Consider the following 26,458-nt stretch of genomic DNA (forward strand, 5'->3'; position numbering starts at 1 on the left):
AAGTGTTAAGCAACAGATCACAAACAATTCATAATTACAAAGAAGGCTTGAGATTTTTTCTGGAGGTTTGTATTTTGAACAAGCTCTCTTTCGTTAAATTGCTTGGGTAAAGGGGCGATTACCCCACACAGATGATGAAATGGTTAATGTGGGCTGGAGAGGCCAATGAACAAACCTCGTTGCACCTGGAGGTTGGGCCAGGCCCAATTAAATATGAGTCTCAGCTAGGGAGCAGCTGGGTTGTTTCTTTAAATAGAGGAAGCTCAGAGAAGAGGGCTGCAAAGAGATGGGGAAGCACTCTGTAGTTCCTCTTTGGGTAGTAGAGGGCAGAGAAACTTCAAGAAGAAGTTCATACCCTGGCCCTGATGCGAGAAGCTAGCAGGAGTAAAAGAGACTCTAAACGGGCCTGAGAGAAGGCCAACACACCCACAAATGGCCTTGGGAGCAAACTGGAGCTGAGGATCCAGATCAGGGAGGCAACCTCTGAGCCAGCATTCTGTAGAAGAACTGACGGCTGTGGAGGACTCAGGATGGATTAAAAGTTCAATCCTGGGGAAAGTGCAGATAAGTGTTTTTTTTGTTGTGGTTTGTATTTCAGTTTTGACTTTGATGAAAAGACTCCAGAGAGAAGCTCTGGGCAGCACTGGGTTTACAGTGGCACCGTGGCGCCAGGCCCACACTTGGAAAGGGCCCATAATGACTACCGGGGGGCCCACAAAGGGTTAATCCAACCCTGGCCACAGCCCGGCAATGTGAAGAGTGAGCAACTTCCCAACACTGGCTGAAACACTCAGCAGCTCAGGGAGTGCAGTGCGCAGACGCAACAGGGACTGGGTGTTACGGGGTGGGCTGGGAGTTGTAGTTTGCGCACCACTATGTTCTGCTGGGGCCCTCAGACCTGCGCTGCCAGCTGCACTACTAGCCCCAGAATGTCTTGGGCCACACTGCGAGCTGCCCCAGTTAAAGTGGGCGGAGCGGACCAAAAAATCCCAGGCAAGGAAATGGTGCAGGGAGAGGGTTCCTGGCACTGATCCCACCGCGTCCCTCTCCAGCATTGGGATAGGGGCTCCTGGCTCGGCCCCCTCAACCCCAAGTCTCCCCCACTCTCCTGGGGTGGTCAACCCTCCCCTCCCCCCCCGGTGACCGTGATGCCTGGCTGCAGGCTCCTGGGCACCGTCTCGACCCTGCAGATTTGCGCAGAGGGCTGTCTGTGGTCACCGGGGTACAGTGAGAGCAGGGCTGGGCGGTGGTGGTTGCCATGCTCCCTGCCAGTGGGAATGCCCAGAAAATTCCCCCTGCACTTTGGGGAGGAGAAGGGGGGAGAGCACTGGAAAAGGGACCCTCCCCAGCCTGATGCAAATGAGCGAGTGAGTGAGGATGTGGGAGAGTGAGCAACGGAAGGAGGAGGGTTAGAGTGAGTGGGGTGAGGCCTCGGAGAAGTGGCAGGGTAAGGGTGTGTGTGTGTGTGTGTTTATCCCTTTCTCCCTGCAAAAGATAGGCACCAGCAATTTTCCTCCCGACACTCCACCCCAGTAACTTTACTGTTTCACTTGAAGTGAGGCAAAAAGAGAAATAGGTGAAAGAAACTAACTTTTTAAAAAGTTTTGTAAACATTACTGTACCAGAGTAGAAAATCCAGTTAACAAAATTGTATTTATAAAACATAATTTTGGGTAGAGGACATGGTGGTAGGGAGATGCAGAGCCCAAGCAGGTTCTGAGCATTTTAACAAAAAAGACAAAACTAACAAACAACCCCTTCTCACACAAGTAAACCAAATTCAAGAGTATTCTGGGTACACTGATGCTAGCCCAGTTTGTTCTCTGTGGGCTGCGTGGAGGTCTCAGTCAAGTGTGGTTTCAAATATCTTATTTTGTTTTTGAATAAATGTTTTAATCCCCATCCCAGCAGTACCAGATTTACTATGGTGCCAATCGTGCCATTGCTCTGGGCCCACACTCAGAAGGGGCTCATAACAACTACATGGGGGCCCACAAATATGTTTGGTGCTGGGCCCACAAAAGGTTAATTCAGCCCTGGCTCTGGAGCCATACTACTCTGACAGAAGAGAGGAACAGGAGAGGAACCCTGTATGGGCAGAAGACATCATACTGATGGACCATTGTCAAGTGGGAGACGTTGATACCCTGGAAAGGGAGAGAATTTAAAGTGATCTGGCCAGAAAGCCAAATCATGACAAGAGAGACCACCGCAGGGCTGGAGTTGCTGTCTGAAGTGGGAGCTAGATGAAAAATGAGCTGTTTCACCAAACCCAGGCACAAGGAGCATCCTGTGATGAATGCACTGTTCTACACAATCACAATATTCAGCTGAATTTAAGATTCTGGGACGTCTGTAAAAGTATGTCCATGGTCCTGTGCTCTCTAGCATATTTCTCTCTCATGTTATTTATTTATAGGCACCTCTGTGGCTTCTCATCATCTCATTGCAAGTGCCTCATGAACTTTAATTAATTTATTCTGACAACACCCCTCTGATGTAGGGAAATGAAGGCAAATAGGGAAATGAAGGCAAAGAGAGGTTAAAATGATTTGCCCCTGGTCGTTCAGGAAATCTGTGACAGAGATAGGAAAAGAACCCAGATTTCTTGACACCAAGACCCAGGCCCTGTCCACAAGACCATCCATATTCTTCATGTCATCTCAGCCCTACCCTTCCTTTTCCAGTAGGCACAAATGGAATTCATTTTCCTCACACCTTCCTCACAAAGGTTTGGTATAAGGCGGCGTGGTTGGAAAGCCTTGTACTGTAGGTACACTGTAAATGCACTTCCTGGAGGGAATCTATCATCTACTACTAATATCCAGAGCCATTTGGCTGACCATCAGTACCGTACGTATCTTAGCGCAAACAGGCGTTCAATACAAAAGCTACAGAGTCTGACAAACAAAAGCAATATGGGTCTTCCATTTTGTTATTTACAAAAACCTCTTTAAGGAGAAAGAAGAAAAAGACTGAAAACAAAAGTAATGATTCCAAGTGGCATCTGGCAAATCTTTTGCCAGCATGAATACAGATTTCTTCAGGAATGCCAGAACCTACTGGAAGCAAGTCAAGACTGTTTGTTATTAAAATAATTGGATGGTAGGGAGGAGAGGGAGAGATTATTGTTATTTTCTGTTGAGTACTGACAATGAAAGGGAGACATGGATGGACAGACTGAGGTGCTGGAGTGGGACAAATGAACCCAGAAGTAAAATTTCCTTCCAAAAGAACATAGAATCTTAGCATAGTGGAAGATAGGAGGAGGTTGTTTGTAAATTAGATAGTGTGTGTACAGTATCTCACTTATGTTTCCATATAGTTTAGTTCTTCTCATCAAATGAGTAAGATTTCAAGAACATTGACCCTTCATGTTGCAGGAGACTTATTAAACACACACAGGATCTAGAAACACCTCTACAATACTGAATGCATACATATAATACTGTATGGCTGAATAAAAATAACTCTATGCAAACAAGACTCATCTGACTTGTCATAACCTACTACCTACAGACAGCTGAAAGCAAACTGCCACAAACTAAGAGGTATAGATTTGTTTTATAGATATACTTACATTCTTTATTTTAGTCCATAGAGGATAACATTCTAAACCTCAGCAAAACATAAAGAAGCAAGAGATCATTTTAGAGAACAGCACTGCCAAGAACACAGTAATATCATCATCAGTTCCACACATTTGTTACTGCATGCAGCACAAGTGCCGGGAGAACATCTGCAGTGTAAAAATTCAGCCCATTAGTTCCTGCAGCTTGTTAGCATATTTTAATACTGTGTTCACAGCTTTCTATTTCTATCAAGGTGTTACTAGGTGCCAGACTCTATATTCACATACTGCGTCATTATTCCCTCTCACCTCTGCGAACCTATTACACAGCAATACTGGAAGGGAAAAAGGGGTCTGAGGGAGAATGCGAAGGAAAGAAAGAATGAAGTTATTGGTACTGTAACAATCTGTTAGACGAATACATTCTACAAGGAAAGGTTCTGATTTAAGCAAGCACTACCAGAACATCCATTTCCTCAGGTATACATCTCTCTAGTTTCTTGAACAGTTTCACTGTTTGGAGAAGATGCTTATCTTGAATAAGGCATCCAACATAGCTTAACATTTATAGAAAAAATATCACCATTGCTGAATCATCACTATTTTACGTTACTCTGACAGTGGCTCAAGAAGAAGTGCATTCCCTATTACGGCTTTTGCTGAATCAACAAAAATATTTCTTTAGAACCTCATTTTATTCCCAAAATTGTAACAATTTCTACTTCTGTTTTAATTACAAATGGGAAATACCCTACACACTTAGCATTTCATAGGGATGCTGCTGTAGATCTTTTTATAATATGCAACTGCTGACATTTTTCTTAAATCATAAATAGTGTCTATTCATTCTTTGTTTGTGCAAGATGTAAATGAAACATAAATGATTGTATATGTACAGGCTCCCTCACTCTCCCGCTCAGAGGGAGGCCACTCAGGCTAGTCCTGTGGGGTCAGGACCAAATAGTCAATACCAGGCTTTAGTCTGGGCTGGGGTAGCTCAGGTAGTCGGCACTTGACTACAGTCTATCAGGGCTGTCTGGGGCCTGGGCAGAACTCAGGCAGCGAGTAAACACACAGGGCTGGTCTACACTGGGGGGGGGAGGGGGATCGATCCAAGATACGCAACTTCAGCTACGTGAATAGCGTAGCTGAAGTCGAAGTATCTTGGATCGAATTACCAGGGGTCCACACGGCGTGGGATCAACGACCGCGGCTCCCCCGTCGACTGCGCTACCGCCGCTCACTCTGGTGGAGTTCCGGAGTCGACGGTGAGCGCGTTCGGGGATCGATATATCGCGTCTTAACGAGACGCGATATATCGATCCCGGATAAATCGATTGCTACCCGTCGAAACGGCGGGTAGTGAAGACATACCCATAGTCTCTGAGGGGCTGGCTTTGGCCTGGGCGGAGCTCAGGCAGCCAGTAAACAACCAGTCTTTCAGGGCTAGCTTTGGCCTGGGCGGGGATAGGCAGGCTAGCAAGCAAACAGTCTTTCAGGGCTGGCTTTAACCTGGGCAGAGTGCAGGCAGACAGCAAACAGTCTCTAAGGGTGAGTGGCAAGGGAGCTCCTGTGCTGGGCTAGAGCCTCCTTGCACTGTGTAGGGGGTCAGCCACCCGGGGGTGGGCTGGCAGGTGGACGCGGGCCCACCCTACTCCACCGCGTCCCAGCCGAGGGCCCTGACAGGGGCAGGATTGGCTGCCCCTGTGTTGGCGGAGATCCAGCCGCAACACGCCAACTGAGCCACGCTGGGCTCTGCAGCCGGCTGCTTCCTGCCTCCCCAGGGTTTGGTACCTGCAGAATCCAGGCCTCTTCCGGCTCTTCAGGGTAAACGGCAGCGGGTACTCCGGGCCAGTCCTCGTCCACAGCTGGGGGTCGGGAAGAGCCAGGCGCAGGTTCCTCTTAGGGCTTTTGGAGAACAGGTCAAGCGTCGTCCTCCGTTGCAGGCTCTCCCCCAACTGAGCTGCCAGGCTGGCCTTTTATACTTCCAGCCACGGGGGTGCGGCGATCTAGGCTCCGCCCTCTCAGGGGCATCTAAGGCTCCCTCACTCTCCCAGTCGGAGTGAGGACACTCAGGCTCACTACAGTATACTTTATACATTTATAATGCATGGGGACTAATCCTGAGATGTGCTAAGCAGTTACGGGTGCACGATCAGACCCTATCTTGGCAAGTTGTGCTTTTTAAATTTAAATCTTATAGACCAAACTCAAATCCAGCTTTCATGTGGTGGGGGGAGGGAAGGGTGTGAATTTGGTCCAGTACTAAATATAGCAAAATTCTGCATGAGGCGGCTATGGTCCTTAGGTTTTTGAGTTTTTAACACCACTATTCAGAAGACAATACAATGTTAACAGGAAGAGAAATCCAAATTTTTCTATAAAAAATGCCAGAATGTGAAACGTAGATGCTTAATAGAAAGAAACAGTGTGAGCCAATGTCTGCTGATTTGTGAGAGACTTTTGCTATGGTGGATCCTAAAAGCCATCTTCTTTCACTCTTATGCCTATGAAATTCAAGAGAGATGGAGCACTTTTCTCCCCCTCAGTGTTTCACCATAATGCTAAATTCTCTGACCAGGTTAAATATCCTATGCTTTTTATATACCCAGAAGTAAAGTGTTCTTCCATGGGATTCAATTGGCCAGACATTATTACACTACACCATCACTTTTTAAGGAATATTTTAAAGAACCAGGTAGGTTTTAACTAGATCTTGTTACCATAAGGGAACATATGCTACACTACATTTTCATGGGCCCATTCCAAACCCCTACCCACTAACATTTATATGACATCCTTATCTTTAAATTCGGAAGCATCCACAGCTATATTTAGTTGCACCGTGACAGAGCCTGTTATCATATATATTTTGCTGCTATTTGGACCAAGACTTTTTATAATGGAACAGTTAGACCCAAAGTAATGAAAACATCTCATATTAAGGAATGGTGCTTACACACGTTTAACTTTAAGCGTGTGCTCAACTGCTTTTCTGAGTAAGGTCTTAGATTTTTAATAAGATGGCATGTCTGTTCTTGTTTTTAATCACTGACTCTGAAGAACAGGTGGCTTACTCGGTATCAAAGGCAATATATTTTGGTTAAAGAGGGCACAAATTTGTACATAATTTTCCAAACAACACAGACTGCTGTAACCACCAAAATGCATCGCTTTCTATGAGCTCCAAGATGACAGTCCTCAGGAAACTACAAGAAAGAACGTGTGCAGTTCATGGCTTGGGGTCCCCCCATTTCACAAATCCTTCTCTGAAGGAATTTCATTATTCCAGTGGTCTCCACTTTGCAATTCCATATATACACACACATGCGTGCACACACACATGCAAACACACCCCACAGAGGAAGTAGAAGCTCATTATTTCACTAATCCATACACTTTTAGTCTTCACCAAAAAATAGATGCCTCTCAGCCTCAAAGATTTAACAATAGAGGCTTCCGGGTGTCGCCATATTATTAAGACTTCATTATTTTTACAAATTATACTAGAGAACCTGTAGTAGTACAATACAAAGTATCACAAATAACCTAAATGTGAACTACTGTACATGTGTCTCATAGAATCAGACTCATACACTTCAAAGCCAGAAGGGACCATTATGATCATCTAATCTGACCTCCCGCACATTGCTGGCCACAGAATCTTGCTGCACCCACTCCTATAAAAGACCCCTAACCTCTTCCTGTGTTACTGAAGTCCTCAAATCATGATTTAAAGACTTCAAGTTACAGAGAATTCTAGTTTAAGCCAGCAAGTGACCCTGTGCCATGCTGAAGAGAAAGGCAAAAAACCCCAGTCTCTCTGCCAAACTGACCTGGGGGAAAATTCCTTCCCAACCACAAACAGCGCAATCAGCTAGACCCTAAGCATGTGTGCAAGACCCACCAGCCAGACACCTGGAAAAGAATTCTCCATAGTAACTCAGAGCCCTCCCCATCTAGTGTGCCATTTCTGACTGAAATAGAACAATAGATTCAAAGGCCAGAAAGGACCACTGTGATCATCTAGTTTGACTCCTGCATGACACAGGCCACAGAAGTCCCTGATATAGTTCCTGTTTGAACTAGAGCACATCCTTTAGAAAAACATCCAATCTTTATTTAGAAATTGCCAGGGGATGGAAAATTCACCACAACCCTTGGAAGTTGTTCCAATGGCTAAAATGTAAATGTTAGAGGATGGCTTCCTAGGGCGACATGTTTCTGCTTAAGAGAAATTAAAGTTGTTCATTTGATCAAAATATGAAGAGTCTCTGGAGGTACAGAGTCAGGCATACATCCGCAGAATAAAAAACTATCAAACATTAGTCTACAGTATTCTTAGGGGATGAGGGTTGTTTATTTGGCTTGTTATTGCACATTATTTTTAAAAGCCCCTTCAAAACACCACCTCAGTAATGCTTTAACAATTATGAAAATAGAAACAGTGTTTATACTAGCTGCATGCTTGGGAGAAGACAATCTAGAGATTTCCAATGACATACAATTTATCATTGCTCATCTAGACACCTGTGTTAGCCAAGTACAAACACAGCACAGATGTAATGCTCATAATTAGGAGTTATTCAATTATCATTATATTTGAATGAATGAGGAAAAAAAGTAAAAGTGAGATTGGAAAGATTTTAGAAAATTGTATTAAGAAATTGTACAGAGATTTAGCCACACAACTTCTACCAAATTCTATGGCCAAATTCCCCTGCAACTGAAAATGTATGGGGGTGAGAACTGTAATGATCTTGGGGTTCATTAAATAACAAACCAGTGAATAAGAAAGGAATAAAACTTTAATAAAACAAACTGGAGAATGTCTCTGGTGAACTGCTGTACACAGACATGGGGTGTTCCCAACCCTCTCCCTCCAAGACACATCTCAAATTCCCATGTTCATAATACTGTCCCTTATGATGGAGCATCTTTAAATCATAATCTTCTACAAACATATCTCTACAGGAACAATGTCCAACATGTAGTACTGTGAGCTGACATTAACATTACAGCACAGTTTCTCCATGCTATTCCAATTTATGTATTTTCTTATACTAGGATTTCCATATTTCAGGTTCCCCAAAAGAGAACACTGCCAGGAGTGGAAGGAGAAGCAGCTGGGGGTGTATAGTTGGGGGGATGTTGGAGAGGGTATTTGGGGGGGGTTGCTGGAGGGGTGTGTGCACTGGGAGAGGGTATTTGGGGGATGGGAAGGGTTTTGTGTACTGGGAGGGTGCAGGAAGGGGCATTTTGGGGGTGCTGGAGGGGGTGTGTGTATACTGGAAGGGGTCCTGGGGGGTGCTGGAGGTGAAATCTGAGGAGTGCTGGAGGGGGTATCTGTAGCCTCACTCTTGAGGTGGGGAGCAGTGTTGCTCCTTGTCATGGTGGCAGGGTAGCTGGCACAAGCCCAGGCCTCAATGCCAGCCCATCAGTCAGCGCCTCCCTGTGGGCCTCTCCCTCTCCCCAGGGCTGGGAGCCGGCGCCTAGGTGGGCAGGATGGCAGCCACAAAGGAGGGACCAATCGGGTCACAGAGACAGCTCTTTCTGAGCTGCAACGCCTGCTCTGCAAAAATCCGAAAAATCCCAGACATTGCCTCTTATTTTAAAAATCCGCCTGGATGTTTGCCACACTTTTTAATACCTCAGTGTTCCAGAGAACTGTGGGTGCACGCTTGTCCCACTGAAGTCTGCAGGGGTTTTGCCATTGACTACACTGGACCAGGATTCCACCCCCTGTCTCCACACAAAGGCAAACAGCACTTGATATTTTGAAAACAAACCAAACAAACAAACAAACAAAATTAAATAAACACAGAACTCAAATACTACTCTCAGATCATGCTTTGCTCATTCAAACTTTAGATTTATATTAACAGCAACTTTGTCTTGATGGACTTCAAAATCTGCAGACAATAAACAATTTAAAAAAACAAACACTTTGCGTACAGCTTCTAGCATTTCAAGGTACAAGACAGGGGTTAAAGAATTAAAACAAAATGGATTTTCTAAAAGTAAACAAAAACCAACAATGGAGTATTTGGTTTTATACAGAGAACCAGAACTGAGACCACTGGGGGTAATTCTGCAACATTTCACCAGAGATTCATCTTGCCATTTCCAGTAAGATACCAAATGTATTAAATCCAACCATTGTTATAACTCTGCTGGTTAAGAAGCATACACTTCTAGGTCTACTTCACACAGTTTTATTTAATGAGCAAGAAATGACTGGTACTTAGTAGCAAAGCAATGAAAATTTACAGTACCAAAGAGCATTAAGCTCAATAACATCTCCCAGAGGCTTTCCTTGGTTAGCACAGCATCCCCACACCAAAGCGAGGGCAGAGCTGGCTGGATACCCCACAACACATCATCTGAATGGAGGAAGGAGGGGAAAAAGGCCAGAAAAAAAATGCTTCCTGATCAAGCAGACCAAACTGAGGGAAAGTGAGCAGCAGGGGCATTTCCAAGTGCATACACTGACTAAACCAATCAATAAATACAGGCCCTAACTAAACAGATTGATGTGTATGTTTTATAGCCATATGACGGCTTCCCCCTCTCCACCGTTCCTCCCAAGTACCACACTCCTGAATTAAATCATTCTGCATTCTCTGGACATATACAGTTGAAATCAATAGCGTTAAAATACTATGCCTCTTTCTCTCTCCCTCTAAAGCCTAATAATAGACAAGTTTCAGCTGAAATCGGTATTGACCTGTTATCAGTAACAGAGGGCCTTGTGTCTAGCCTGGTGAAGCAGGATCTGCATTGATTGCTATCTGATTAGAGGAGAGCTCGTCCTGACTTTCCCCAGTTACTTAAGCTGGCGTCTCATTGATTGTCCTTAGAGACCACAGCTCCACTCAGGCAGAGAGAGTCTAGACAGTATTCATGATCCATCTGTCTGGCACAGCCAGGCTGATGGCAAACTCTATTAGAAGTGAAACAATCTTTTTTCTCTCTCCTCCTCCCATCTCCCTTCCCCTCTGCAAAGCAGTAATCTGACACTGAAAATTACTATCATTGTTGCAATTCTCAAAATAGCAGTGCCAGACTTTCATTAACATCTACGCTAGACTGCTAAATATTTAAAGAAATGGATAAATTTCACCTGAAGTGGGACAGCCCGGCACACATGAAAGCAGAAACACAATCAAAATGTAAATCTGAGAGGTTGTTTTTATCTGCACAAATTCAATGACACAGTAAGAGAGCCTTGCAAAAGGCTTTTTTGAACCTCTCTATTTTGTTATTAAACAAAATATTTTCCTTTGTTTGAGTTTCTTGTTTATAAAGCAGAATCATTCTTCAACCCCCCTATAGATTTTTACAAGGTACACAGCTGTCACAAAAGGTGTGGGGAAGTAATATTTATTTACCTCACCAAGGAAAATAAAGATTCCATAGTAAGCCCTGACATTACTACCCCAATCTGTAGTTAAGTGTCAGCCTCATTAATGCTGACAGTTTACCACCTGATGTGTACATAAATTTCATGTGACATGAGAGATGGATTCTGCCTCATTTTATAGTTCATCTCATTTTCACACAAGTCAGTATTTTGTTTAAATAGCATGCCCATGTGTACACACAGAACACTTCACACAACCAGTTTCACTGAAAACAGGCTATACAGTCAACCAGACAAACTAAGAATTAGATTTCCAGCATTTCTAGAAGATGCAATGCTTCTCAGTTACTCTTGGCTGCAGTACTGTGTGCTGCAAAGAGACAGCAGCCTTAAACTTTCCATTCCTTATGCCACTTTCAAAACCTAATTGCTTCCTAGAAGCCTGGGCAGGCTAAGGTAGGGGAATCACTTGCTGCACAAACACTGGAAAAAACTAGGACAAATGAACTGTGCCCTGGTAGAATGAGGCATGTTGTTGAATTCCTCAGACAGTCCTAATTTTACAGGTCTCTCACAAGTAAGCGTACAGGAACTTTGCAAGGCATGTCAAGTCATTACTGAGCCCAGGACTGCAATGGTGAAAACTCTGCGTTTGCATTCTTATCCAATGCAAGTTTAGTTGAGCTTTTGTTTCTTTTTTTTCCTATCACAGTTTTCTGTAATTACTATATGCTAGACCTCTAAATAGGCACATAGCTGCTATGTGATAAGTGCTCTATTACCAGAGTACTAAATAAGTACTACTACTGTTAGTAATAATACAAATGATAAATTGTGCTGCCTCAAGTTGACAGAGGCTGCTTTCTAGGAGGCTGGTTGGACAGAGTCATTCACCACACACTAAAGCCTTGTTTTAACTAGGAGAAAAAGTGGATTTTAACACACATTAACTAATATATGTTAAAATCCTAGTGTAGACAAGGCAAGGTGCAGTTTGAATATATTTGCTAGTTAAAATTTACCTGCACCAACTAACATGCATTAATACTACAACTTTTCTTGTCTGCACTAGGATTTTAACTTGTGTTAGCAAACACACATTTTTTTCTAGTATACTAGGGTTACCATACGTCCGGATTTTCCCGGACATGTCCGGCTTTTGGGGGCTCAAATCCCCGTCCGGGGGGAAATCCCCAAAAGCCGGGCATGTCCGGGAAAATCGGGAGGCTCGGCCGGGGCCTCTTTGTCCGGGGCCGGGGGCATGGTGTAGGGGGCCGGGCTGGGCGCGGGGCCGGGAGCCGGGGGGCGCGGTGCCGGTCCGGGCCCGCGGAGCCGGGCCGGGCCCGCGGAGCCGGGAGCCGGGCCGGGGTCGGGGTGTGCGCCGGGCCCGCGGGGCTGGGAGCCGGGGGGTGCGCCGGGCCGGGAGCCCGGGTCGGGGAGCCGGGGTCTGCGCCGGGGTCGGGGAGCCGGGCTGGGAGCCAGGGTCGGGGAGCCGGGGGGTGCGCCGGGGTCGGGGAGCCGGGGGGTGCGCCGGGGTCGGGGAGCCGGGGAGTGCGCCGGGGTCGGGGAGCCGGGGAGTGCGCCGGGGTCGGGGAGCCGGGGAGTGCGCCGGGGTCGGGGAGCTGGGCTCGGAGCCGGGGTCGGGGAGCCGGGCTGGGAGCCGGGGTCGGGGAGCCGGGGCCGGGAGCCGGGGAGTGCACCGGGGTCAGGGAGCCGGGGCGTGCGCCGGGGTCCGGGAGCCGGGGTCGGGGAGCCGGGGGGTGCGCCGGGCCGGGAGCCGGGGTCGGGGAGCCGGGGGGTGCGCCGGGCCCGCGGGGCTGGGAGCCGGGGGGTGGTCGGTCGGGGCCGGCACCCCAGGGCCCGAGCCGACCCAGGCTGGAGCCGTGGGGGGACCAGCCTGGGCCGCGCCTCCTCCCCCCCCCCCTTACCTGCTTCAGGCTTCCCGCGAATTAAATGTTCGCGGGAAGCAGGGGAGGGGGCGGAGACTTTGGGAGGGGGCGGAGTTGGGGCGTGGGCGTGGGCGGGGCTTGGGGCGGGGCCGGGCCCCCGGGGAGTGTCCTCCATTTGGAGGCACAAAATATGGTAACCCTAAGTATACATATGACCTAATTGGCCTATAATCTCTCACCGCTGTACAGGGGCAAACCCCTCAAGAGGGAGAGAGACTCTTCCTGTAAATCAGCAGAGGAAAACGGATCAGGCCACAATCCTGCAAACACTTACATATTTGCTTAACTTTTCATATGTGAGTTGTCCCATTGAAGTGGGATGACTCATGCAAAGTTAAGTAGGTAACTGTTTGCTGGGCTCCCTATATGCTGCAGCAAATGTCCTGGTTAGTACTGGCATGTTTAATTTTCCTTGGATGCTCGTTCTTAAAAGCACTGTCTTTGCCATTTTGCACTCATTTATTCTCGGTACTGTGGGTGACCACGAAAAAAAGGTCAGTAACAGTATCTTTGGAAAGGCCAAATCAGTAGAGTTCATCCTGGCATCAGGTCGTGGTAGCAGATTTATCCTATTAAAAATGTTCAAGCACAATCTTTTCTGCCATCACTGAGTCCAGGCATCACGTACACCACAAATCATTCTATCACTTTTGACATAACTTAACTAGATCAAGCAATAAGCAAAAACAGTGTGTTCAGGGCTTGACTATTGACATACAAGTGAATGAGAAATTCACCAGGAGCCAAGGAATGCACATCCTAACATGGATTACTGTTATCAAGGTACTGCGTGTTTAAACAAATTCAAGCAGAACATTCATAGCAGTGTTAATTTTGCATTATTGTGAAGTCAGATAAACAGTTTGTAGAGAAAGAAAAAGTCAAAACAAAAAGAGATGGGTCACTTTTAAATATAATATAGCAGTGGGAAGTCATTAGCACTTTTTAGTGCCAGGCGACACCACCTAAAGATAAAGTGACTCCAAGAGAAAAAGAGGAGGTCAATCCTGCTGGAACTTAGACCAAGACAAAGATTTCCAACATATTTACATATTGTTTCAGTGATATTTCCTGTGTATTCTATGGAAGGTGGTGTATATCAACCAAAAGATCCTACAATACAGGTGACATAGTGATACTAATGGTATAAATCTCTATTTGAAAACACCTCTGGTGGGCAGTGGTGTTACTTTTATTACCATTCAGTCACTGATATGGGGGCCACTAGAAATATTAGCTGTTGGGTCATTTCAAGCCCACACAACATCTCATAGGGGTTCCTATTAAAAACACTGTGCAAAAACATGCCCAAACTCCCTTAATTCAAAATGTCATCTCTTTAGATCCTGTGGACTTCACTTTAACAACTATTTTAGAAAGCTAGTTTCCTAAGCTGGAAAGCTAACAGACTACTAGATCTATTGCCTTATTCAGAATAATCTTCTGTTACGTAACACCACTGGTACTAATTTGTATCATATAAGAGCATATTTAATGGCCAGTAAGTGACAAATACCCCAATTAGTTTGAGCATTGTTTATAACTACTATTTTGACTGTTGGCTTTTATCTTTTTTCTCCTTGGTTCGCCATTGAGACTATTATTTCCCCATATATCTTTTTATTTATTCTTTTGATTTAAAGCAGATGTTCCTCTACTAACAAGCTCCCATCCTGGGTTGCAGGAGGCCTTACAACAATTAAAATTGACAACCTCATAATACAACAAGTTGTTTGTTTAATAAAATGATTGAAAATGGCTGTCCCTAATCCATCCTCTCAACCTGAGTTGAAATGGCTTAACCAGTACTGTATAACAGAACCAAACTATTAAGAAAATGTGCTAGCTGACCCATTCCACTGGGGTATAGGAAGCTTTCTGTAATGGGTGTTGAAAATGGTATGTCTCTGTATGCACAACAGATTTACAGCCAAATAATTTTCAATGTCCAAATTATGAAAAAGCATTAAGATATAAGAACACATCTTAAAGTGTGCACCGGTCAATGTGAAATATACACAGATGCCAATAAACTTCTATCATTCTGTGCAAAGAGATTATTGTATTTCAAAGAATAGAAAATTAAAATATTTTACACGGACACACAAACACGCACATAGACTCACTCTTGTCAGAAAGCAGGCACTGCTTTTAGAATAAAAATAAACTCATTTAACGGACAACTATTGCATAAAACACAATTTCTACATGCAGCCAAATTAAGCTCTGGAAATTGACATAACATTTCATTTTTCTAGGAATGTGTTAAAATAAATGAATGTAGATTGTATATTTTCGAAACAAACTTTCTCAACAACTGGCAATAACCTTGTATGTCCCATAAGAGCTCATCATCATGAGAATAGCTGCAGTACTGAAAAAAAATGCTATCACTTCCCCAGAGTTAGAAACTTCCTGGCTGAAGGAAGCTATTGCTTAGAGAAAGCAAATTACAAATTACTGTTGGTGAAGAAAAACAACCTTTAATACCCGTTTCACCCAGCACCTTCCCAAAACATACTGTAAACCAAACTGTCAACCATAAAAGTAAATTCTGAAGTGACAGTGTGCACAACAGACACACACAAAAGGTAAGTTAAGTACTTACAGCTGAAGATGCCTGGAGGTGGATGCTCTGTTACAAGTAGACAGTTCTCCTCATCGCTGTTATCCCCACAGTCGTTCTGTTGGTTACAAATCAGCGAACCAAGATACAAGCATTTACCACTGGTGCAGGTGAATTTGCACTCTGAAAAAGCACAACAAAAACTGTCATGTAATCAGTGCTTACTTTTCTCTTTCATTGTACAATACTGCTATAATGGCAGCTATTACAATTACTGAAAACGAATTTAGTTTCAGGCAGGGGCTATAATAGTGGATGCGCCATTCTCATTCTCTTGCTGAATCACACAATATAGTGCTGGCTTAATAACTATAACTAGTGAATGATTAATTGTACAAGATACATTTTAGACCACCAGGTTTCAGACTTGCATGACGTAAAATGGTATCAATTTTTAAAGAGGTAGCGTAGTCGATAATCTCCACGAATCCTGTTCAGCCCCGTAAAGTTATTCCTTTACTCACCTTCCCAACTGCCAGTCTCCTAGCTAGTTATGAGCACGAACTCGCTGTCTCCACATTGAACTCCCAGATGCCCCTATTGTTTTGCAACTGTTACGTATCATTTTAGTAAGTTTCTAAAACTTCTTCAATTTAGTGTGAAGGTGTAGATCACGGGGTGCTAGTTTTCTAAATTCTGTTTTACTACAAAGAAATAGATGATTTCCCCTGAATGATGCAGGAATTCTGAAGAAAAATTAATATGTGATCATGTATTTTAAGACTGTGTCACAATGCATACACTCAAGAAGGCAGTCTTAATTTTGGTTTATCCTAATTTTTCAGTGCTTGACTTTGTAATCTTAAAGTTCATAGATAAATAGATAATGATATCAAAACTTATCTATCTATATATACATAGCTTCCAGTAATGTTACTGAGGGTTGTGCCACTAAAGCCCCACTCATCAAATTAAGATTAGACTAGTTAGAGCTAAATTCTACTCTCATGAAGGTACATGCAATTCCTATTGATATCCAGAGCAGACGTACACACACTTCTAGGGACACAATTCAGTCAAGAGTCTACATGAAGGATCTCTACATATTCCATCCTCCTCAAAGACTTGCTCCTGCAAACTCTTGCTACCACCCACAAATATAGCACTAACAAAATTGGAAAGATGGTGTTTGCAGTATGCCTGGAAAGTTAACACATATCACCTCTGCAGACCTCGCAGGGGGAGTGAGTTCCAAAATCAAGGATCTCTGACAGAGAACATCCTGCCAGCAGCCTCCTCTCATTAATACTGAGGCAGCTCCTACTCAAGTGCCTCTGCTGATCTCAACTGTGGCAGTGTGCCAAAGGAAGATAAAGATTTTCTCACTAATCAATGGGGCTTACCCAGGAGTCTGCCTACGCTTTACTTTTTCACCAAGGCAGGTTCTTCTAACAATGGAAGATCTATGCCTCAAATTCTGTAAAGCTTAGGGACAAAACTTCCTCAAGTTCCTTTTTATCCCTTTGCTTTTCTCCTTACTAGTATGAAAGTGTAAGTGAACGCCAGGGCGTAAATCTCTTCATTGTGAAAGGTGCCAGGCTAACAGCCCTGGAGACTGAAATCCTTCATCTACTCAAAGAACATACAGCAGGAGCAGTGCCAGCACAAGCAATGACTATGTAAGCTTCTCCCCACATCATTCAGCCAACATGTATGATGTAGAGGATCACCTTTAGGGACATTCAGTATCCATCCTTACTCTGGCTATGCCTTCACTGCCTTTTGCTTCAGTCTTCATTAAAAGGTTAATTGTGACCAGATACTCAATTAATATTGACAGCAAGGGGGGAGAAATGCAAGCCAAGACAGGGAAAGACCAGATTAGAGAATATTTAGATACATTAGATGCATTCAAGTCAGCAGCGTCTGATGAAATTCACCCTAGGATACTTAAGGAGCTAGCTGAAGCAATCTTGGAATTGTTAGCAACTATCTGTGAGCACTCCTGGAGGACAGGTGATGTCCCAGAAGACTGGAGAAGGGAAACAAAGAGGACCCAGGAAATTATAGACCAGTCAACCTGACTTCAATACTGGAAAGATCCTGGAAAAAATGATGAAATAAGCCAGTTGTATGCACCAAGAAGACAATAGGGTTCTAAGGAATAGCCAGCATGGATTTGTGAAGAACAAATCATGCCAAACCAACCTTATTTCCTTCTTTGGCAGTTTATTGGCCTAGTGGATGGGGGGAAGCAGTAGATGTGATATATCTTGATTTTAGTAAGGATTTTGACAAAGTCCCAGATGACATTCTTAGAAGCAAACTAGGGAACTGTGGTCTAACTGAAATTACTATAAAGTGGGTGCACAACCAGTTGAAAAATTTTATTCCGATTAGTTATCAGTGGTTCACTGTCTAACTGGGAGGGCATATGTAGTGGGGTCTCACAGCAGTCAGTCCTCGATCCAGTACTATTCAATATTTTCATTAATGACTTGGATAATGGAGTGAAAAGTATATTTACAAAATTTGCTGATGATACCAAGCTGGCGGAAGGGGGGGCAGGGATGGATGACATAAGATTAGAACTCAAAATGACCTTGACAAATTAGAGAGTTGGTCTGAAATCAACAAGATGAAATTCAATAAAGACAAGTGCACAGTACGACATATAGGAAGGAAAAATCGCATGCACAACTACAAAATGAGGAATAACAGGCTAGGTAGTAGTACTGCTGAAAAGGATTTGAGGCTGTTTTTGATCACAAACCGAATATGAGTAAACCATGTGATGCAGGTGTGAAAAAGGCTATTATCATTCTGGGATATATTAACAGGAGTGTCATATGTAAGACACAGGAGGTAATTGTTCCACTCTGCTTGGCACTGGTGAGGCCTCAGCTGGAGTGCTGTGTCCAATTCTGGATGCCACCCTTCAGGAAAGATGTGGATAAACTGGAGAGAATCTAGGAGATGGCAATAAAAGGTTTAGAAAACCTAACCTATGAGAAAAGGTTAAAAAAAGAGCGTCATGGGCAGCGGGTGGAGCCCCGCTTCAGGGAGGCTAGCCCCTGGCTCTGCCACTTCCGCCCGCCCCTCCCCCCATGGCTGGAGTCCCGAGACCCCCTTCCCCCACCCCACAGCCCAAGCCCTGAGATCCTTGCCCACCTCGTAGCCCAAGACCCCTCCCCCCTCCATGGCCGGGGCCCAGATACCCCCTGCAGCCAGATCCCCAAGACCTCCTTTCCCCCCCATGGCCTGAGACCCCCTGTACTCCCTACGCGGCTGGAGCCTCAGACCCCTTGCAGCCCGAGATCCCCTCCCCCATATGCAGTTGGAGCCCTGAGACCCCCTGCCCACCCTCCCCCGTGCAGCCAGAGGAGCCTCGGGCCAGCCGGAGCCAGAAGCCCCCCACCTGCTCGGAGGAGCCCCGGGCTGGCCGGAGTCCCCTCAGCCATACCTCCCCTCCGCAGACTCCAAGTTGCCCTGCGAAAATTCAAAAGCTCTTCTCTTCTTCTCTCTTCCGGAAGAAGAACCTGAGCTTTTGCTATGCCCCATGCAGGTTCTGGGGTGGCTGAGGAGGCAGTATGTGTTACTCAGCGTCCCAGGAGTCCTGGGAGACTACTACTAATGCACCCAGGAAACTGAATAGCACATTCTGCCTCTCAGCCGCCCCAGAACCTGCATGGGGCATAATAAAAAGCAAAAATTTCCCCCACCAAACCTGCAACCAGGGAGGAAGGGCCTTCCCTGACCTATTATATCTGCCGCCCAATGCTGAGTGTGTTAATCTTAGAAAAGAAGACTGAAGGTTAGTTACGCTCTGGAATAGGCTTCTAAGAGAGGCCGTGGCTGTGCAGTACCTTTGGTAGATGTTATTCAATTATATTTAAATAGCTGTGGAGTCCATTGTATTACAAATGCAAAGTTTATGTACTATTGTGGGACTGTATGTAATTTCTCTAAGGGGAAATGTGGCCAAGTTAAACCCTGGGAAGTGTTATGAGCTTCAAAGGACTATTTTAAACAATGTGCCAAACGAGAAGGAAATTCTGGGACAAAGTTATGTGGGTTTCCTAGGAAACACCTGGAGGGAGGAAAATGCAAATTCCCACCTCCAGACCCAACCTTTTGAAGCTATGCCCTGAGGATAGAATCAATGTCTGACGGATTGTTTACTGTCTCTGAAGATCAAAGACCCAAGCTGTATAAAGGAAAGGCTAACCTTTGCATATGTGGGCTTGTTCTGAGCAAAAGCTGTTATGAGCTTGTAACCACAGAACCTTTTGGGGGGTCTGAAGGACTGAACACCTGCCAGAGCCCTTGTTGGAGTTGGCAGTGACCTCTGGTAAGCTTATTAGCATACATATACATTCTTTGATTGTTTTTAATATATTTTCTCTGTAAGGCTTTCACCTTAAGAATAAATGTGCTTGCTTAGAAAGGGCCGTGTGATAATTTATAAGTGCAGGCATTTATGCTGTTCATACCTCAGGAGAAAAAAAACAAAAGTGCAGACGCTGGGCATTTAGGCTGTCTGGCTTGCTGGGGAACTGTGCAGCCTGAAAAAACCCCAATCAGGAGGGAGAGAGACAAAGGTCTCTGCCCAAGAGAGGTGACAGCTGAGGAGTCGGGAGCCTAGAGTGGGTGCCCTCGAGATCACTTGGCTTATCTCTCAAACTGTATCGATCTATCCTTGAGCAGTGTTTGTGAATACTAAGGATGCACCACAATTCCTAATGTTGATCATGAAAATTTCACTGCCCTGAAGCCAAACAGACCCCAGACACTGTAAACTTTTAACAGTATTTTCTCCTTTAAGCTCTACACTTACTATTTCTGCCACCACACAGGTTATAATGTCCTATTGTTCATCAGCAATAGCATTTACAAGATTTCCAACCACTGTACAAAACACATTTCAGGACTGTCTTAGGGCCTCCTTGGAATTGTTTTTCTTGTCCTTTCCGGAAAAGTAGAGAGCATTCTGTTCTCTCAAAAGTCATTTATTTTTCAAACATTTTAACGGGTATGAATGCAATTCTTTCCTCCCATAGCCACCGCATGGTTCTCATACTAAAAGTTTAAATGTTTTGTTTTTAGGCAAAAGGGGAGAAATTACCAAGGAATGAAGCCCAATAGTAAATATTTAAATTTTAATGTAAAAAAATACTTTTTTCCATTAATATGATTGCATTAGGCTTTCTCACTAGACCAATTTCCATGGCAAATATTCTCTAGATTTATCACACAGGAGATAGGAAGTATCTATTTCTAAACAAAGGTAATATTCTTCTGGGGTATTCTGATTCCAGACACTCATATGTAATCAAAAGGAAAATAGCAGGACTCAAATGGAAGTGTCTCTTTAATATCAATTTAAGAAACATGCAAAGGTATTTTATTTTAAGTGGATTTTTTCAGTACTCAAGGCTTCCTTGGGGCTAAACTCTGGAATAGCCAAAATTCTGATTCTGCATAACTCTGAAGTGATCTGTGATCTCTCTCACTAATGATATGGGACTGTATCCAACTCCCAGTGAAGTCAAAGGGAGTCTTTACATTGACCTCAATATGGCTTGCATTGGACCCACTGTGAACAGACACCGCAGGAACAATAATCACATCCCTACAGAGCACTTCTAACCGCTCCAGAACATGGCATTTGCCTGTATGTCTGGAGTGAAAGATAACAATGGTCAGAGCAAAGAAGGGGAAGTATGAATGGTGAGAAGAGAATGGTAATAACTTTTCCTACTGAACTTTCTGAATAAATGTAAGTGGCTTTGGGGGATATATCAAATGAAACATCAGGAGTACCAAACACATTTTTTGGACATACAATAGCAAGTGTATGGTGGTACTGTATGGAAATGTTACCAAAGAAATTCACCAACTTACTTTGCACTTAGACAGATTTTTACATTTTATTTATATTGGCTCAAATCTTGAGGTCCTTACTCCAGCATTTTGCCTAAATAAGGTCCTCATAATTCAGCTTCAATTTTATTTCACTCTTACTCCATAATATTTCGATTGCACAAATTGTGCAAGAAAATATTTTTCTCTTCCTGCCCTATTGTTCAAGAGTAAAGAACAATTCGAGGGCTTGGTTATCTTTTTGTTCCCCACTAAAGTACTTCTTGTAAAGTCATAGCTAAATAGAGGAATCTTTTGAAACTAAGAGTGTCATTATCTGCATATTTGCAAAGGCAACTGAAAGATCTGCTTCAATATTAACATTTTATAGTTGCAGCACTTTGGAATTCATTTCTATAACAAGTTCTCCAATGCAGTATCATGCATAACTGTGACAACAGAGGAGAAAAGCTACACTGGCAGATTGCAAGAGCAGAAAAGTACGTCCAAAGGGGTTCAGATTTTGCAGATATTTTAACTGAAAAGTGCAACTGAAAATGTGGGGAAAATTCTATAAAAACGAACATAAAAATGCAAATTAACAGCTTGCTAAGCGATACACCACTTCTGCTTGGTCAATATCAAACACAAGGTTGCTGGAGGTTAGCATATCTGGACTGCTACTTTGGGCCTACACTTTTAATGTCTTCATGGCGAAATTTAATATGAGACTTTTTTACACCTCCTCCCAACATAAAAAACTCAAGCATGATATAAGAACATAACATAAGAACATAAGAAAGGCCATACCGGGTCAGACCAAAGGTCCATCTAGCCCAGTATCCTGTCTGCCGACAGTGGCCAATGCCAGGTGCCCCAGAGGGAGTGAACCTAACAGGCAATGATCAAGTGATCTCTCTCCTGCCATCCATCTCCACCCTCTGACAGACAGAGGCTAGGGACACCATTCCTTACCTGTCCTGGCTAATAGCCATTAATGGACTTAACCACCATGAATTTATCTAGTTCTCTTTTAAACTCTGTTATAGTCCTAGCCTTCACAACCTCCTCAGGTAAGGAGTTCCACAAGTTGACTGTGCGCTGCGTGAAGAAGAACTTCCTTTTATTTGTTTTAAACCTGCTGCCTATTAATTTCATTTGATGACCCCTAGTTCTTGTATTATGGGAATAAGTAAATAACTTTTCCTTATCCACTTTCTCCACATCACTCATGATTTTATATATCTCTATCATATCCCCTCTTAGTCTCCTTTTTTCCAAGCTGAAGAGTCCTAGCCTCTTTAATCTCTCCTCATATGGGACCCGTTCCAAACCCTTAATCATTTTAGTTGCCCTTTTCTGAACCTTTTCTAGTGCCAGTATATCTTTGAGATGAGGAGACCACATCTGTACGCAGTATTCGATTTATATAAGGGCAATAATATATTCTCAGTCTTATTCTCTATCCCCTTTTTATTGATTCCTAACATCCTGTTTGCTTTTTTGATCGCCTCTGCACACTGCGTGGACATTTGCAGAGAACTATCCACGATGACTCCAAGATCTTTTTCCTGACTTGTTGTAGCTAAATTAGCCCCCATCATATTGTATGTATAGTTGGGGTTATTTTTTCCAATGTGCATTACTTTACATTTATCCACGTTAAATTTCATTTGCCATTTTGTTGCCCAATTACTTAGTTTTGTGAGATCTTTTTGAAGTTCTTCACAGTCTGCTTTGGTCTTAACTATCTTTAGCAGTTTAGTATCATCTGCAAACTTTGCCACCTCACTGTTTACCCCTTTCTCCAGATCATTTATGAACAAGTTGAATAGGATCGGTCCAAGGACTGACCCTTGGGGAGCACCACTAGTTACCCCTCTCCATTCTGAGAATTTACCATTAATTCCTACCCTTTGTTCCCTGTCTTTTAACCAGTTCTCAATCCATGAAAGGACCTTCCCTTTTATCCCATGGCAGCTTAATTTACAAAGAGCCTTTGGTGAGGGACCTTTCTGGAAATCTAAGTACACTATGTCCACTGGATCCCCCTTGTCCACATGTTTGTTGACCCTTTTAAAGAATTCTAATAGATTAGTAAGACACGATTTCCCTTTACAGAAACCATGTTGACTATTGCTCCACAGTTTATGTTTTTCTGTGTGTCGGACAATTTTATTCTTAACTATTGTTTCGACTGATTTGCCTGGTACAGACGTTAGACTTACCAGTCTGTAATTGCCGGGATCACCTCTAGAGCCCTTTTTAAATATTGGCATTACATTAGCTAACTTCCAGTCATTGGGTACAGAAGCCGATTTAAAGGACAGGTTACAAACCTTAGTTAACAGTTCCGCAACTTCACATTTGAGTTCTTTCAGAATTCTTGGGTGAATGCCATCTGGTCCCGGTGACTTGTTAATGTTAAGTTTATCAATTAATTCCAAAACCTCCTCTCGTGACACTTCAATCTGTGACACTTCCTCAGATTTGTCACCTACAAAAGCCAGCTCAGGTTTGGGAATCTCCCTAACATCCTCAGCTGTGAAGACTGAAGCAAAGAATCCATTTAGTTTCTCCGCAATGACTTTATCGTCTTTAAGTGCTCCTTTTGTATCTCGATCATCAAGGGGCCCCACTGGTTGTTTAGCAGGCTTTCTGCTTCTGATGTACTTAAAAAACATTTTGTTATTACCTTTGGAGTTTTTGGCTAGCCATTCTTCAAACTCCTCTTTGGTTTTTCTTATTACATTCTTGCACTTAATTTGGCTGTGTTTATGCTCCTTTCTATTTGCCTCACTAGGATTTGACTTCCACTTTTTAAAGGAAGTCTTTTTATCTCTCACTGCTTCTTTTACATGGTTGTTAAGCCACGGTGGCTCTTTTATAGTTCTTTTACTGTGTTTCTTAATTTGGGGTATACATTGAAGTTGGGCCTCTATTATGGTGTCTTTAAAAAGCGCCCATGCAGCTTGCAGGGATTTCATTTTAGTCACTGTACCTTTTAACTTCTGTTTAACTAACCCCCTCATTTTCGCATAGTTCCCCCTTTTGAAATTAAATGCCACAGTGTTGGGCTGTTGAGATGTTCTTCCCACCACAGGGATGTTGAATGATCTTGTATTATGGTCACTATTTCCAAGCGGTCCTGCTATAGTTACCTTTTGGACCAGCTCCTGCGCTCCACTCAGGACTAAATCTAGAGTTGCCTCTCCCTTTGTGGGTTCCCGTACCAGCTGCTCCATGAAGCAGTCATTTAAAGTATCGAGAAATTTTATCTCTGCATTTCGTCCTGAAGTGAAATGTTCCCAGTCAATATGGGGATAATTTAAATCACCCACTATTATTGAGTTATTAATTTTGATAGCCTCTCTAATTTCCCTTAGCATTTCATCATCACTATCACCGTCCTGGTCAGGTGGTCGATAATAGATCCCTAATGTTATATTCTTATTAGAGCATGACATTTCTATCCATAGAGAGTCTATGGAACATGTGGATTTTTACTTCATTTGATTGTACATTTTCTTTCATATATAATGACATTCCCTCCACACACACCCCGCACGACCTGTTCTGTCCTTCCGATATATTTGTACCCCGGAATGATTGTGTCCCATTGATTGCTCTCAGTCCACCAGGTTTCTGTGATGCCTATTATATCAATATCCTCCTTTATCACAAGGCACTCTAGTTCACCCATCTTATTATTTAGACTTCTAGCATTTGTGTACAAGCACTTTAAAAACTTGTCACTGTTTATTTGTCTGCCCTTTTCTGATGTGTCAGATTCTTTTTTATGTGACTGTTTATCATCTGATCTGGCCCCTACTTTATCCTCTTCCATCCTCTGCTCCTGACTATAACCTGGAGATTCTCTATTATTCGACTCTCCCCTAAGAGAAGTCTCTGTCCGATCCACATACTCCTCTGCAGCAGTTGGCTTTCCCCCATCTCCTAGTTTAAAAACTGCTCTACAACCTTTTTGTAGCAGTTCAAATCATAGCAGTTCAAATCAATTAAAGCCAATCATTAATTTGCTTTACATTAATTGTCACCATACGTGGCATTTCAGCAAGGCCTACAAAAACAGTAAATAAACTGGTTTCAGAGTAGCAAGGCACTGCATTTAGCCATATGGAGTGGAAATCCATCATGAAAAAACTCTTACAAATACAGACAGACATTACCTTCCTTTCTAAATGCAAACAGATGGACATCATACCAAAAGGACTAAAGATAAAAAATCCATTACAATCTACATATCACACAAACTATGCTGAGAGACTGTGCCACACACTCTCAAAGAAACTGCGAAACCACCTGATCAACATCCTATACAGCAGTGTTTCCCAAACTTGGGTCACCGCTTGTTTAGGGAAATTTGATCTCAGATTATATTAATGCTGCAGTATTAAAAATAGAAGTAAAAGTTTACTTGTACTTGTGCTTGTCGTCTGTGTTGCATTTATAGCCGTAAGTCATTAAAAGCCTTTCTTGAGGAATAATCAGTAGTTTTCATTTCTTTATACGGACACCACTTAACCTCATTACATCTGTGTTGGGTGGTGGGAAGTAGTGATCACCCAGAGCCCCATTTGGGCCCTGATGTGTGTCCCCTTCTTATATCTGCAACTGGGAATGGCTGAGCCATTACACACATTGAATCTATTTCCCGGTGTTAAGTATCCTCACACCTTCTTGTCAAGCTGCCAGTAATGGGCTATCTTGATTATCACTACAAAAGTTTTTTCTCTTAATTAATTAGCCTCTTAGAGTTGGTAGGACAACTCCCACCTTTTCATGTTCTCTGTATATATATATATCTATATCCTTACTATATGTTCCATTCTATGCATCCGATGAAGTGGGCTGTAGCCCACGAAAGCTTATGCTCAAATACATTTGTTAGTCTCTAAGGTGCCACAAGTACTCCTGTTCTTTTTTAGTAAATAAACTAGTATACATTAATACTTAGTAGTACTTTACCATTTTCAAAGTGCTTTATATTAACTAACTAATTAATGCATTACTAGAGATTGGCATGTGGATGTTGCCAGGTCAGCCTAAGTAAGAATTCAGGGTTTGTATTTTTATCCCATCCCTGGCAGATCCAAATTCACATCCGATGAATGTGAACTAAACTA

The 26,458-nt window shown here is 43.4% G+C and overlaps 1 protein-coding gene across 11 annotated transcripts in view; it reads right to left on the minus strand.

The window, feature by feature from the left end:
- The window catches only part of LDLRAD4 (low density lipoprotein receptor class A domain containing 4), a 419,045-nt gene that overhangs the window by 179,047 nt on the left and 213,540 nt on the right, over positions 1–26,458 (minus strand). For 10 of the 11 annotated variants that reach the window (XM_065585209.1, XM_065585212.1, XM_008164407.4 and 7 more), the window contains one exon: positions 15,492–15,632. The exons of the other annotated variant lie outside the window; for it this stretch is intronic. In XM_065585209.1, the coding sequence (XP_065441281.1) occupies positions 15,492–15,632 (141 nt within the window). The remainder of the gene's footprint in view (positions 1–15,491; positions 15,633–26,458) is intronic. 11 annotated transcript variants of the gene reach the window in all.

Source organism: Chrysemys picta, chromosome 2, assembly GCF_011386835.1.
Source record: "Chrysemys picta bellii isolate R12L10 chromosome 2, ASM1138683v2, whole genome shotgun sequence".
Lineage (NCBI taxonomy): Eukaryota > Metazoa > Chordata > Testudines > Emydidae > Chrysemys > Chrysemys picta.